The sequence below is a fragment of the Brienomyrus brachyistius genome, chromosome 5, assembly GCF_023856365.1.
Source record: "Brienomyrus brachyistius isolate T26 chromosome 5, BBRACH_0.4, whole genome shotgun sequence".
Taxonomy (NCBI): domain Eukaryota; kingdom Metazoa; phylum Chordata; class Actinopteri; order Osteoglossiformes; family Mormyridae; genus Brienomyrus; species Brienomyrus brachyistius.
In genome coordinates, this window is record NC_064537.1 from 5,895,943 (window position 1) to 5,909,394 (window position 13,452).

The 13,452-nt window shown below is 41.8% G+C and overlaps 1 gene segment (V, D, J or C); it reads left to right on the plus strand.

Moving 5' to 3' along the window:
* Nucleotides 1–12,140: 12,140 nt before the first annotated feature.
* The window catches only part of LOC125741969 (immunoglobulin alpha-2 heavy chain-like), a 68,296-nt gene continuing 66,984 nt past the window's right edge, over nucleotides 12,141–13,452 (plus strand). The window contains 2 exon segments of the C gene segment in view: nucleotides 12,141–12,205; nucleotides 12,284–12,519. Coding sequence covers nucleotides 12,154–12,205; nucleotides 12,284–12,519 — 288 coding nt within the window.

Consider the following 13,452-nt stretch of genomic DNA (forward strand, 5'->3'; position numbering starts at 1 on the left):
AGATGAATAACCTGAAAGCTGAAGACACTGCAGTGTATTACTGTGCTCGATACTCACAGCGAGAGAAGTCAAGCCTGCACTCTGACAATAACACTCCCTTTGTGTTTATACTACAGGTTAATACCACAAGTGCCACTAGGGAATTATGGCTAATTATGGAACCCAGGCAGTTATATGAAAGATACCATGCAGTAGCAGTTAATGTCTTTTTATTTTGTATAAAATACAAATGACGTACATATTTTAAATCATGAATTATCAAGAATTTGTTTTTTTTTGGAAAAAGTAAATCTTCACTGCTCTGAGGTATCAGATGCATTTACATACAAGATATGAGGGGAAGTAGATAACTATAGTTAGGAATGCCTATGCAGATATACAGCTGCATTAAGGACTGCTGGTCAGGAATGTAATTAACATAATGCACTGAAAAGGATCATGACAAATACAGTGTTATGAACTGCAGGTTTGGACGGGCAGGCAGGCCAGCAGGCAAAAGACGGGGAACACTGGGGATTTATTGGGGAGACCAGGTACACAAGAGATCACAACGTTACACAACGTCAATGACGGACATCAGACAGGGCAAGACGTGGACTGATATAAACAAGACAGGGCGAAATAACAGGGCACAGCTGGGCATGATTGGGGAAGCACACGTGGATAATCAGGGGGTGTGGCACAAACGAGGATCGGAAGAGCTGGGCATGACAGACATGGTGTAATAAATTACTTCCAGTATTAAAGGAGATTCATTGATAGACATTCAAAATTAAAGCATTTTCATTTTTTTTTTAAGTATGGCCTGTTGAATAAGTTGAAAAAATATTCACTGTGATGAAGTAATGAAGGATCTTACAGGGAGCTGTTTGCTGCTGTTTAAGTTTTTCTCCATAAGGGGGCGCCAGAGCTCCTTACGGAGGGTCATACAGACTTCTGTGTTCAAGGTGACTCAGAACAGCAGGCTGTAAAGCTTATGACACTGCAGTGTGTTACTCTACTCAGGATTCAGTGAGAGACGTCTGACTATAATCCTCTGTCTGTGACCTTTATCACACAGGTATCATTAGGGAATCCATTCTAATTCTGGCCCTTAGATTCAGAAGTTTATTTAAGTTTAACTTATCTAGCAAACACGTTATTCCAATGCAGCATACGAGTGAAGAAAGCTTGTGGTCAGAGAGCAGGTCAGCCAGCATCCCTGGAACAGTCAGAGTTAAGGGTCGTGCTCAAGGGCCCAACAGTGATATAAATACTCAGAGCAGCTGAACCCATGACCTTCCAGACATGGGCGCCGAGCCCTACCCTGCTGTGCTGTACACTCTGTGTTAATGTCATTATGGCTACAGGCATATTTATGTTGCATGTGAAAGCTATATTATCTCATATTATTTGCACAGAATTTATTATTATTGTTAAGCTACAACCAGGAGTCTCCTTATTACAATGTTGATTCTCCAGCCTCATGAGTGTGTGTCCCATCCCTGACTGTCAGGTTCCTTTATTGGAATTGTAGGCAGTTGCCATGTTACTATTAACTTATTACAAGTAATAACTATTAGTCAGAACTGAAGTGCCAGTTCTGAAAGGTCACTGAGATAATGGCAACTGGGGTTTATAAGTAGGAAAACTAAGTCAAACATACTGTACCTACTACACCTTCTGCAAAGTTAAAAAGAGCTATTTTATACATTATCATGTACCAAAGGTAATCTGACATGATTAGACCATCAGCAGATCTATAAGCCATTAATACTCATTCTTCAGCTTGTGTCCATCTCAAACAGCACAGTTATCCATATACAGCAGTACAGCCATCTGTCTTTCTGCTTCACTTGATTTCACTCAACAATCCCCAGAGATTCATTTGCTTCTGCTGGACTTTGTATAAAAGCCAGAGTGACACCTTCAAACACACAGACATCAGTCACATTCAAGGACGCCTCTGTAACACAATGGCTGCTACAACCACTTTATTCTTTTTACTGGGTGTTTTCACATGTAAGTCTATCTGCTGTAGTCAATTAAACATGAAATTTAAGTGCAGTTCTTGGTAATGATTTGTTCTGTATTTCTTGACGTACAAAAACACTCTTTTTTCCTTCAGGTGTTTATTGTAATGTTGAACTCACCCAGTCAGAGTCCATCACTGTGAAACCTGGAGGATCTCCAAGCATCTCCTGTAAAGTCTCTTACTCACTAACTAGCTATGGCACACACTGGATCCGACAACCTGAAGGGAAAGCACTGGAGTGGATTGGAGCAATGTGGTATGATGGGAACACTGCTTACAAAGAGTCACTTAGGAATAAATTCACCATCTCCAGAGACACCTCCAGCAACACAGTGTCCTTACAAGGGAGGAGCCTGCAGACTGAAGACACAGCTGTGTACTACTGTGCACGACAATCACAGTGAGAGAATGTAATGGGCGAGTGATACAAAAACTCACTGAGAGCTAATGTGATGCAGGTCTTTTTTGACATGTTTCTGTAGTTTATCATACTTTACCTTACAATGTTTGTGCAACATCTGATATTAATACTACACATTAATTCTGATTATTTTATAAGGTGGATATAAAAAGTGTGCAAACACAAGACATTGTTGAAGCACTGTTTGATTTGCTTACAGCATTCGGTCTTTCTGGGTAGGAGTCGGCCAGCGAGCCGCATCTTGACTTGGCACTGTTTGCCCACTCTTCCTTGCATAGAAGCTCACTATCTGTCAGACCACGAGGGCATCTCTTGTGCACAGCTCTCTTCAGGTCACCCCACAGCAGATTTTTTATTGGGTTTAGCTCTGGGCTCTGGCTGGGCCATTCCAAAGCTTTACTCTTCTTCTGGTGAAGCCTTCCTTTGGTTGACTTAGATGTATGCTTGGTGTCCTACTGTAGTCATGCTGAAAGGTGAAATTCCTCGTTATCTTTGGCTTTCTAACAAACACCTGAAGGTTTTGGGCCAAAATTGACCAGTATTTTGAACTGGTCATAATTCCCTCCCCCTTGACTAAAGCCCCAGTTCCAGCTGAAGAAAAACAAACCCAAAGCATGATGCTGCCCCCAGGGTTGGGGCCATTCTGCAGTGCATTCATCAATTCCAGTGTAAATCAGGAAATGGAACTGGATTTGGGATCTGAGAATGAAAAAGAAACTGGGTAACAGATTTAGAAATGAATTTGAACTTTAGGGAGGTTAAAATTCCAACTCCAGTTCTATTCCCTGATTTGGATTGGAATTGATGAATGCATTCCGGAATGGCCCCCACCCTGACTGCCACCACCATGCTTCACTGTGGGTTTGGTCTTATTTTGGAGATGCTCAGTGTTGTTTTTGCGCCAAACCTACCTTTGCGAATTGTGGCCAAAAATCCAACATTGCTTTAATCAGGATGGGGTGCCAACCCCCCACAGGGACCACACCTATGGGGAATTTGGTCACTCCAATTAACCCCAGCATGTCGGACTACAGGGGGAAACCAGAGCACCCCCATGACGACAGGAGGATAACATGCAAACTACAGGCACTTGGAACCACAGCAGAGACTCAAACCCTGGTCTCAGTGCTAACCAAAGCCCCACCATCCCATGGAAAAACCGAATCATTTTTCCTAAATGAAACTTCAATATTCACATACGTTGTAAAGGAATTATATACTATTGATAAAGCCATAAAAATGAATTCAAGAATGATTTATGTCTGATAGCAAAATTAAAAGTCCATAAAAGACACTCCTTAGTTTTTGTGACAAATTCTTCATTGCCCAGTGTTATCAAACTAAAAAGCCATGACTGCAGTTCCAGCAGGAACCACAAGATGTCCACAGTGTGACAGTAAATGCTAGACTATAGCAACTGTGTTAATTGTAGTATATATATTTCTATACTATATATTTCTAGTGAATCATTGCCTAAATTGTCCCTAAATTATGTATATTGTGTAAAACATTTGTTGTAATGTAATTTAAAATATGAATATCTTCATACTTATATTCCATTCTATTCTGTTAAAAACTGAGTAACTGATTTGGTAAAAGAATACTGTATAAGAAAATAACATTTCAACTATACAAAACACACAATAGCATAAATTAATTTAATAAAATCTCTTCCCTATTGCTGAATTTCAAAATGGATTTAATATTAGACGCTGGGCAATGTAGATTACACAAAAGGTGTTATTATTGTTTGTGGACTGTATCGCACATGAACTATTTGTTTATTTATGTTTTACATATTAAATTAATCTGATTATCATGTGACCACACCCACTACCTGCCTGGCAGAGGAGGATCCTGTACAAACCTGCCACAGCTTTTAAAGGAGCCAGTGTCAGTGTGTGACAGAGAGCAGCAGTCACTGGGACTCAGTGTGTACTTTACCTCAGTGCTCCTCCCTCTGTCCTGCAGCCATGAAGCTCCTACCAGCCCTGCTCACCCTCACAGCACTGGCTCTCTCAGGTCCCTGTCTCTCTCCTCTCTGTCTCTCTTTCTCTCTGCATCTTTCTTTGTGCTCATCTAAAAGTCTGCTCTACCTCTTTATTTACAGGTGTGAAGGCTCAGATTGTACTGACTGAGTCTGAACCAGTGGCGAAGAGACCAGGAGAATCACATAAACTGACATGTACAGCCTCTGGGTTCACATTCAGTAGCTTGTGGATGCATTGGGTTAGACAGGCTCCTGGGAAGGGACTGGAGTGGGTTGCTCGGATCCACAGTAGTGGTAGTAGCACCTGGTACTCCCAGTCCCTTCAGGGCAGGTTCACCATCTCCAGAGACAACGGCAAGAACCAGGTGTATTTACAGATGAACAGCCTGAAAGCTGAAGACACGGCTGTGTACTACTGTGCCGGAGACTCACAGTGATGGGGGCTGTGGGGAAGCCGTACAAATACTATTTCCTCACAGAGAACAAGGTTGTCTTAGTTTCTAATTAAATTAAATTTAGAATCTTTCAAGCTCTCTGCACTAATAAAGGTACAGGCACATTTTATGTGGAATTATCTATTGTGAAAATCCTTATTCTTCAAGGTTGTATAATAGAAGTACTGTTACCCCTGGTCATATATGAGAACTTTACATGTGAGATTGATCAGGAAGATTTGATGATCGTCGTAGTTAATTAACATGGAGCATGAGCCTGTTTATACACTAACAGCAAAGAGACGGTTCCGTTACAGAGATGGTGAACTCAGGTGCAGTGAAGGAAAACAACAGCAGTGCTTGTAATCTCTACTAAACCTGTACTGGTAAAGAGCTGGCGAGAGTCTGTAATCAAACCTGCTGTTCAACAAGCTGAAAGGTGAAGAAAAGCGATGTTTTCAGCTGCTCCCATCCACCGCCGTTTGTCTTCCACAGCAGCAAAGCTACAGTAAAGCTATACAAGTTAAAATAGAAGCTGTTTGTATGCAGATAAACTGTTAGCTTAGTTTGACACAATATTTAAATTTGGCAACTTGCAGCAGGCTGACAGCAGCCGTCACACTTTGTCGCAATGATACCTGCAGCATGCAGGGGTGAGTCTAAAGGGGAGCATGGCGTGTACTCAACTAGATCTATTTCAAGGCTTTAGTAATATTATTCTGCCGATTTAGATTAATATGAATAATATTACATAGTTATAATAATTTAAATAATATATTATAAATATAACATAAAAATTACCCACCCCCCTCCCCCAACAGCCTTGGGCCGCTGAAACTCTGAGACACTGAATTATCCAACCACCACATATGCTCCTTTAAAGGCTTACAAACACACTCATTCTCTAACACACTTAAACACACACACTCATTCTCTAACAAACCTAAACACACACACTCTTACTCACATTCACTTACACACACGAACATGAGCACAGCATTCCTATCTCATCCAGGAGATACAATCCTGTCAGAACTTTTTTTATGCCTCCAATAAATGTACAAGAACACAGACAGTAAAGGCCGTTTTAATTTATGCCTTAGTTTAAGATATATGTACTGTATACCTTTTTCAGTAATTTTATTTTACATTTTATTTATTTTTGCATTTAAGAAAGTGTTTTCTTTTAAAAAGCAAAACAAATATGTACATAAATGCACTAAAAGGGTTTAGTTCTTTTGTCAGTTGTTGTATGGAGTTCAATCATTGAAAATATTCCTAAAACGGAAACCCATGAGTTATTCATTTTAAGAATAGGTACGATTGGTCTTTAATAAGACAAAAGTATTTCTTATCCGATTACTCGATTAATCGATGGAATAATCGATAGAATACTCGATTTCTAAAATAATCGAGAGCTGCAGCCCTAATGCACATCTAAACAGTGAAACTTATAAATGCAGTTCCGCTAAAAACCAAAAGATGTCCCTAGTCTCAAAATAAAAGCAGACAGTTAATCAACATGGAATATTTTGGGATGCATCCATTTGCAACGAATGAAGCAAACTACATTGCATTTATAAACTGTTCACAATAGCATAAACATATTGTGATGCCCGTCCGCTCCTCGTGTGTGCCACGCCCCCTAATTACCCACGTGTGATTCCCTGATTGTGCCCAGTCGCGTCATGTTCTTTTCTGATTAGTTCCCTGTATTTAAGTCTCTGTTGTACACTAACCCGTTGTCTGTCATTGATGTTACCTGGTGTTCGTTGACCTGCCCTGAATAAACCCCTGTCTGCCCCGATTTCTGCCTGCCTGCCTGTTTGTGGATCGCTCGCACTTCCTGAGCGATCTTCCGTCCTGCTCGCCCGTGACACATATACATTGTAAAATACATTTTATTGCATTAAATATGTATATTTGAACACCTTACAGAAACAAAACAACATATTTAGCTTGCAGGATTGCTATTAAAAAGATATAGAACATAAGAACATTCAGGACATAAGAATGAACTATCACTTCTCCATTTGCCACCATCTGTCTTTGAGCTTTAGTTGTTTTCATATTCAAATTCCCCAGAGTTTTCATGCATTTTTCACTGTACATTTTGTAAAAAATATTGTGATGTTCAGACAATCTCACAAATACTGGTTACAATAATACATTTATAATGTAACTGTATCTATATCATGTGCTGATACTGCATATGATTCAGAATTAGCTTGTGATTTTTATGGTTAAAACACAAAACTATGGTTAAATGGAAGCACCTTGTCCTCCGAGACACAACAAACTGGTAAAAATGAGAATATTACTTTACACTTTACAACATCTTGGCCAATGGTTTATTCCCCCTTTCAGAAATTGCACTATTTAAAATACAAAATGGTAGAGCTCAGTTTCAAGTGAATTCATCCTCTCATTTTGTTTTTATTTCACTAAACAATGATAAACCAGATGTGACAAATGCTTTTCTTGCTTTTCTTTCTGCCCCAGAGGAATCAAGCAGGAGGTTAAGTCAGTGACCCACCAGGAATTCTCCACATTCTCCCAGTTCACCCACTGACTCTGCAGGGCAACTAAGCGGGACAAGATTTGGTCAGAACAGCAAGCAGAAGATGCTCGTTCAGTCAAACAAAGTACAATGTACAAGTCAAACCCAGAATAGACAGAAGAAAGTCAAACCCATTTGGGTAACCAACAGATGTAGCTGGGGCAGAAGGCAGGACGACAAAACGACAGACAGGGACACTGACAGTGAGTATGAGAACTGGGAGTGTGAGTGATCGTTTGAGGCACCTGCAGGTGGAGATGGCCAGAGAGGATGAGCATTCCTGCAGCAGGTACCGAGTACTGGACAGACGCATTGATCCATAACTGAACTACAGGCATTGATATAAAAAATGCTTCTCTGATCGACTTGTCTAGTTGTGTAAAAAGAGCCACTGTCAATGACATCATGGAAATCATATGCAAAACGGTCACCTATTAAAGGGGAGGTGTCACTGTGTGGATGCTGTATCACCCAGTAAAGACGTCCTCAGTCATGGACGTGTTTCTAGGGCTTTGGATTTTTGTACATTTACTGAAAGGTAAGATGATATTTATGCTGCAATTTGTGTTGTTACAAGAACAAGAAGATGGATCAGTAAAGTATGTCTGTCTTTGGTCACATCTCTTGTTTCACAGGGTCTCTCAGCATCCCCTTGACCCCATCCACACACTCAGAGGTAAAGACTCCGGGTCAGTCTCTAAGCATCACATGTCACGGTTCAGGCTACACTTTTTCAAGCTACTGGATTCACTGGGTTCGTCAGGCTCCTGGAAAGGGCTTGGAATGGCTGGGATATGATGGTGGCACAAGCTACGCAAACAGTGTGAAGGGTCGCCTGAACCTGAACAGAGAAAGCTCCAACAGCAGGTCATCTCTCACACTGACTGATCTCAGAGCGGAGGACACCGCTGTGTATTACTGCGCCCGAGACGCACAGCGTGAGAGGGGAACAGGGCAGCTGCACAGTAAGTAGCTGGAGAACACAAGAGGACATACGTTACTTAAAGGAGCGGTACAGAGGTGCGGCAGTAAGCATAGTCACCTCACACCTCGATTCCTCTCACAAAATATCTCCAGTCCTCCCCCTCACAGCAGGCTCCCCCTTTTCTAACCTGTACACCTGAACATGGGTAAAGGAGCCTGTGAATTCTGCCTGAACGTTAGTAGCTCCTACAGTGGAGTCCCTGGTACAGTGTGATCCAGGATCCAAAATAAACACTCACCAGATGTCAAATTCAGGTAGAATGTGGTTGATTGTCGCTTGCAACACAAATGTTTATGTGACAGAAAAAGGTAATTTGTTATTGTGGCTCGTGAAGAACAGGCTTGGCCATTTTTTTCATTTATCAGCCACCTTGACCTGTGAGTGAAAAAGCTAATTTTGGACCCTGGTGTGATCTCTCTCTTACAGGAAGGTGGGTGGCTTGTCAGGGCACATTCACGCATTGTTTGTACACACGAGGGCAATTTGGAATCAACAGCTTACCTGGAGGGAACCCCACAATAACACATACAGTACTGGGGTGGAAACTCGAACCCTGGCCCTAGAGCTGCGAGGCAACAGGGCAAACCACTGCACCACAGTGCCGCCCCCAGTTCCAAAATATAGTATGAAAACTGGTGGCAGTGGTGATACTCTTACACCAACTGGTGGCAGTGGTGATACTCTTACACCAACTGATGGCAGTGGTGATACTCTTACACCAACTGATGGCAGTGGTGATACTCTTACACCAACCGGTGGCAGTGGTGATACTCTTGCACCAACAGGTGGCAGTGGTGATACTCTTACACCAACTGGTGGCAGTGGTGATACTCTTACACCAACCGGTGGCAGTGGTGATACTCTTGCACCAACAGGTGGCAGTGGTGATACTCTTGCACGAACTGGTGGCAGTGGTGATACTCTTACACCAACTGGTGGCAGTGGTGATACTCTTGCACGAACTGGTGGCAGTGGTGATACTCTTACACCAACTGGTGGCAGTGGTGATACTCTTACACCAACTGGTGGCAGTGGTGATACTCTTACACCAACTGCTGGCAGTGGTGATACTCTTACAGCAACCGGTGGCAGTGGTGATACTCTTACACCAACTGGTGGCAGTGGTGATACTCTTACAACCACTGGTGACAGTGGTGATACTCTTACACCAACTGATGGCAGTGGTGATACTCTTACACTAACTGGTGTTGGGAGCCATCAAGTCAGGGCCCTTAAAAATCTTATTTGTTCATCACCACAAAATCGATCAGAGCCACAAAGGCTGATCCATTTAGTACATAGAGGGCAAATAACATTAACAATCTGGGGCAAACACAAAGACACACACATATAATGTATAATCAGAAAAATGTCAAACATACTTTAGTTGATAATAAAATTTTGTATTCCAATTTAAACTACCTGTAAAAAGAATAAAAATTCTTCCAAGCAGTTTCTTTTCTCTTCATTTAACAGTCAGATTTCATGAAAAGTCTGCAATAAACTGACATCCCGCCCAGGATGTACTCCAACCTGAGATGGGCTCCAGACCCCCTGAAACCCTGATCAGAATAAGCACCTAGAAGGTGAAAGGATTGATTTCTTGAAAAATGTTTCTTAATTTTGTAGTTTTTCCCCATATGGGGACAGCAGAGCTCTTTATGAAGACAAGTATGACCATCTGCATTTATTAAGAGGCTCCTTCTACCCCCCAGGGAGGTAAACAAATTCACCCACCTGCCCGTCATATAAATGAGGTTCCTCTAAACACACAGACTTCACCATCAAATCAGCCAAAGACTTTGTGTTACAATGGAAGCTCTGAGAGTCCTGATACTTTTAATGCCTTTATTTTCATGTAAGATCACTGTACTTTATAGATTATTTTTTTTTACTCAAACTCCAGATATTTTTCTATATACTGTTTGCATTTTAAAAATTGCATCAATTAATGAAGTTAATAATCTTATTTTTTTACAGGTGCACATTGCAATACTGAGCTCACTCAACCAGACTCAGTGACTGTAAAACCAGGAGAGTCTCTGACCATCTCCTGTAAGGTCTCTGGTTATTCACTCACTGACAGCAGCTACTGTACATGTTTCTTTTGAAAATCATCTGATAAAGCACTGCAGTGGTTTTCTAGTGTTTGTGGTGATGGGAACACGTATTACATGGATTCACTAAAGAATAAATTCACCATCTCCAGAGACACCTCCAGCAGCACAGTGTCCTTACAAGGGAGGAGCCTGCAGACTGAAGACACAGCTGTGTACTACTGTGCACGACAATCACAGTGAGAGAATGTAATGGGAGAGTGATACAAAAACGTTGACTTAATGTGCAATCTTATGAAATAGGTAATATCACTGCCGGTCAAAATTTAAGAAACTAAATCATTTTATATTAAATAAAAATACCTGATGTTTATGGTGGTTGGGAAGTTTGGGCTGTCAAATCTATTAAAATTCCCTGACACTTCCTTCCCCACCTATTTTTAATGCAATAACTTAGTGGTGAGTGAGAGTGAGACGCCCTTTGATCCCCGTGGCTGAACATCCATCCATCATCCATCCATCCATCCATCCATCCATCCATCCATCCATCCATCCATCCATCCATCCATCTATCCAATCTTCTTGCAGCCACTAATTCTCGTCACGTTACAGGGGGGCTTAGAACTCAATCCAGGCAGCATAGGGCACCAGGCCAGGATACATCCTAGACGGGATGCCTAAAAGCACGTCTATGGACATCAGAGAACCCAGTGGAAAGAGATGGGATTCAACACGCAGTATTGGAGGTTTGAGAAAATAAGGTTACCGACAAAGGATAAGATTTTAGATGCAAAACAATGTTTTTTAACTTTTGTTTTGCCACATGTGGTACTAAGGCTGAAGTAAATACACAGAATGCACCAGGAGTATTACTAGGATCTTAAGACACCAGGGTCTCAGCCCAGAGACCTGACCTGTCTGAGGGTCATACTGAGTTCTCTCTCTCTCTCTCTCTCTCTCTCTCTCTCTCTTTCTGAAGTTATCAGCACTGCAGCACTGCAGAGGTTTTGGGAAACGCAGCCCTGGACTGGCACTGCTGTGATGTATAAGATTCTCAGAATGAGAGTCTAGGCTTTAAAGATCTGAGCTAAACAATCATTCGGGACTCATTTGGATTCATTTGGGACTTCAGTCCTTAATCCCCCAGGCTTGTGATGCATCTGTAATATACATTAAGATAAGACAGCGACAACTACTGCTCTGGGTTATATGGATTTGGTTTGGGTATAATCATGTGTCGTATGTGTCAAATATAGTCTAATAAATCACTGAATCAGTAAGTATTTATGAAAATAAACATGCAATTTCAACTGCAAATCTTTTGAAATTATGTTGAAAAACCTGAGTATATGAAGTTATGAGTCCTTGTACAATAGTACAGATTCTGTTTCTCATATAAGTCCCTATATAATAGTACAGATCCTGTTTCTCATATTAGTCCCTATATAATAGTACAGATCCTGTTTCTCATATGAGTCCCTGTATAATAGTACAGATCCTGTTTCTCATATGAGTCCCTGTATAATAGTACAGATCCTGTTTCTCATATGAGATCCAGCACTGCCCTGACTCTGCCATTTACCTTCAGTATATCTGCCCACCCAGTGAGGAGGAGTTCATGCAAATTCTGACATCATCATCATATATTTATCTCTCTGCACTGAGTGGTGACTGGATCTGAATCTGTCAGTCATGGCATTTTTAACGAGGTTCCCAGTAGTTCTGATGGTTATATACTTAACAGGTAAATATTCAGCAAAAGGTTTATATTTCAGTTTTAAATGTCAGTAATTCTCATTTCTTGCTTTCTCTGTTTCTCTAGGTGTTGATACACAGACTCTGACTGAGTCTGAACCAGCAGTTAAAATGCCGGGAGAATCACACAGACTGACATGTACAGCCTCTGGGTTCACATTCAGTAACTATCCTATGAACTGGGTCAGACAGGCTCCTGGGAAGGGACTGGAGTGGATCGCTTATGCATATAGCAGTAGCACTTACTACTCCCAGTCTGTTCAGGGCAGATTCACCATCTCCAGAGACAACGGCAGGAACCAGGTGTATTTACAGATGAACAGCCTGAAAGCTGAAGACACGGCTGTGTACTACTGTGCCAGACACTCACAGTGATGGGGGCTGTGGGGAAGCCGTACAAATACTACTTCCTCATAGAGAATAAGGATGTCTTAGTGTCTAATTTAATCAAATTCAGATCTCTCTTCACTTATAAATTTACAAATATAAATTAGCACTGTCGCCTCACACCTCTAGGACCCGGGTTCGAGTCCCCGCCTGGGTTATATGTGCGTGGAGTTTGCATGTTCTCCCCATGTCGTTGTGGGGTTTCCTCCAGGTACTCCGTTTTCCCCCCGCAGTCCAAAAACATGCTGAGGCTAATTGGAGTTCTTAAATTGCCCGTAGGTGTGCATGTGTGAGTGAATGGTGTGTGTGTGTGCCCTGCGATGGGCTGGCCCCCCATCCTGGGTTGTTCCCTGCCTCATTCCCATTGCTTCCGGGATAGGCTCCGGACCCCCCGCGACCTAGTAGGATAAGCGGTTTGGAAAATGGATGGATGGATGGGTGGCATCTGTAATAAGTTGAAAACATATTGGGTGTAATGAAGTGATGAAGGATCTTACAGGGAGCTGTTTGCTGCTGTTTAAGTTCTTCTCCATAAGGGGGCGCCAGAGCTCCTTACGGAGGGTCATACAGACTTCTGTGTTCAGGGTGACTCAGAACAGCAGGCTGTAAAGCTTATGGCACTGCAGTGTGTTACTCTACTCAGGATTCAGTGAGAGACGTCTGACTATAATCCTCTGTCTGTGACCTTCATCACACAGGAATCATTAGGGAATCCAATCTAATTCTGGCCCTTAGAAGTTTATTTAAGTTTAACTTATCTAGCAAACACTTTATTCCCATGTGGCATACGAGGGAAGAAAGCTTGTGGTCAGAGAGCAGGTCAGCCAGTATCCCTGGAACAGTCAGAGT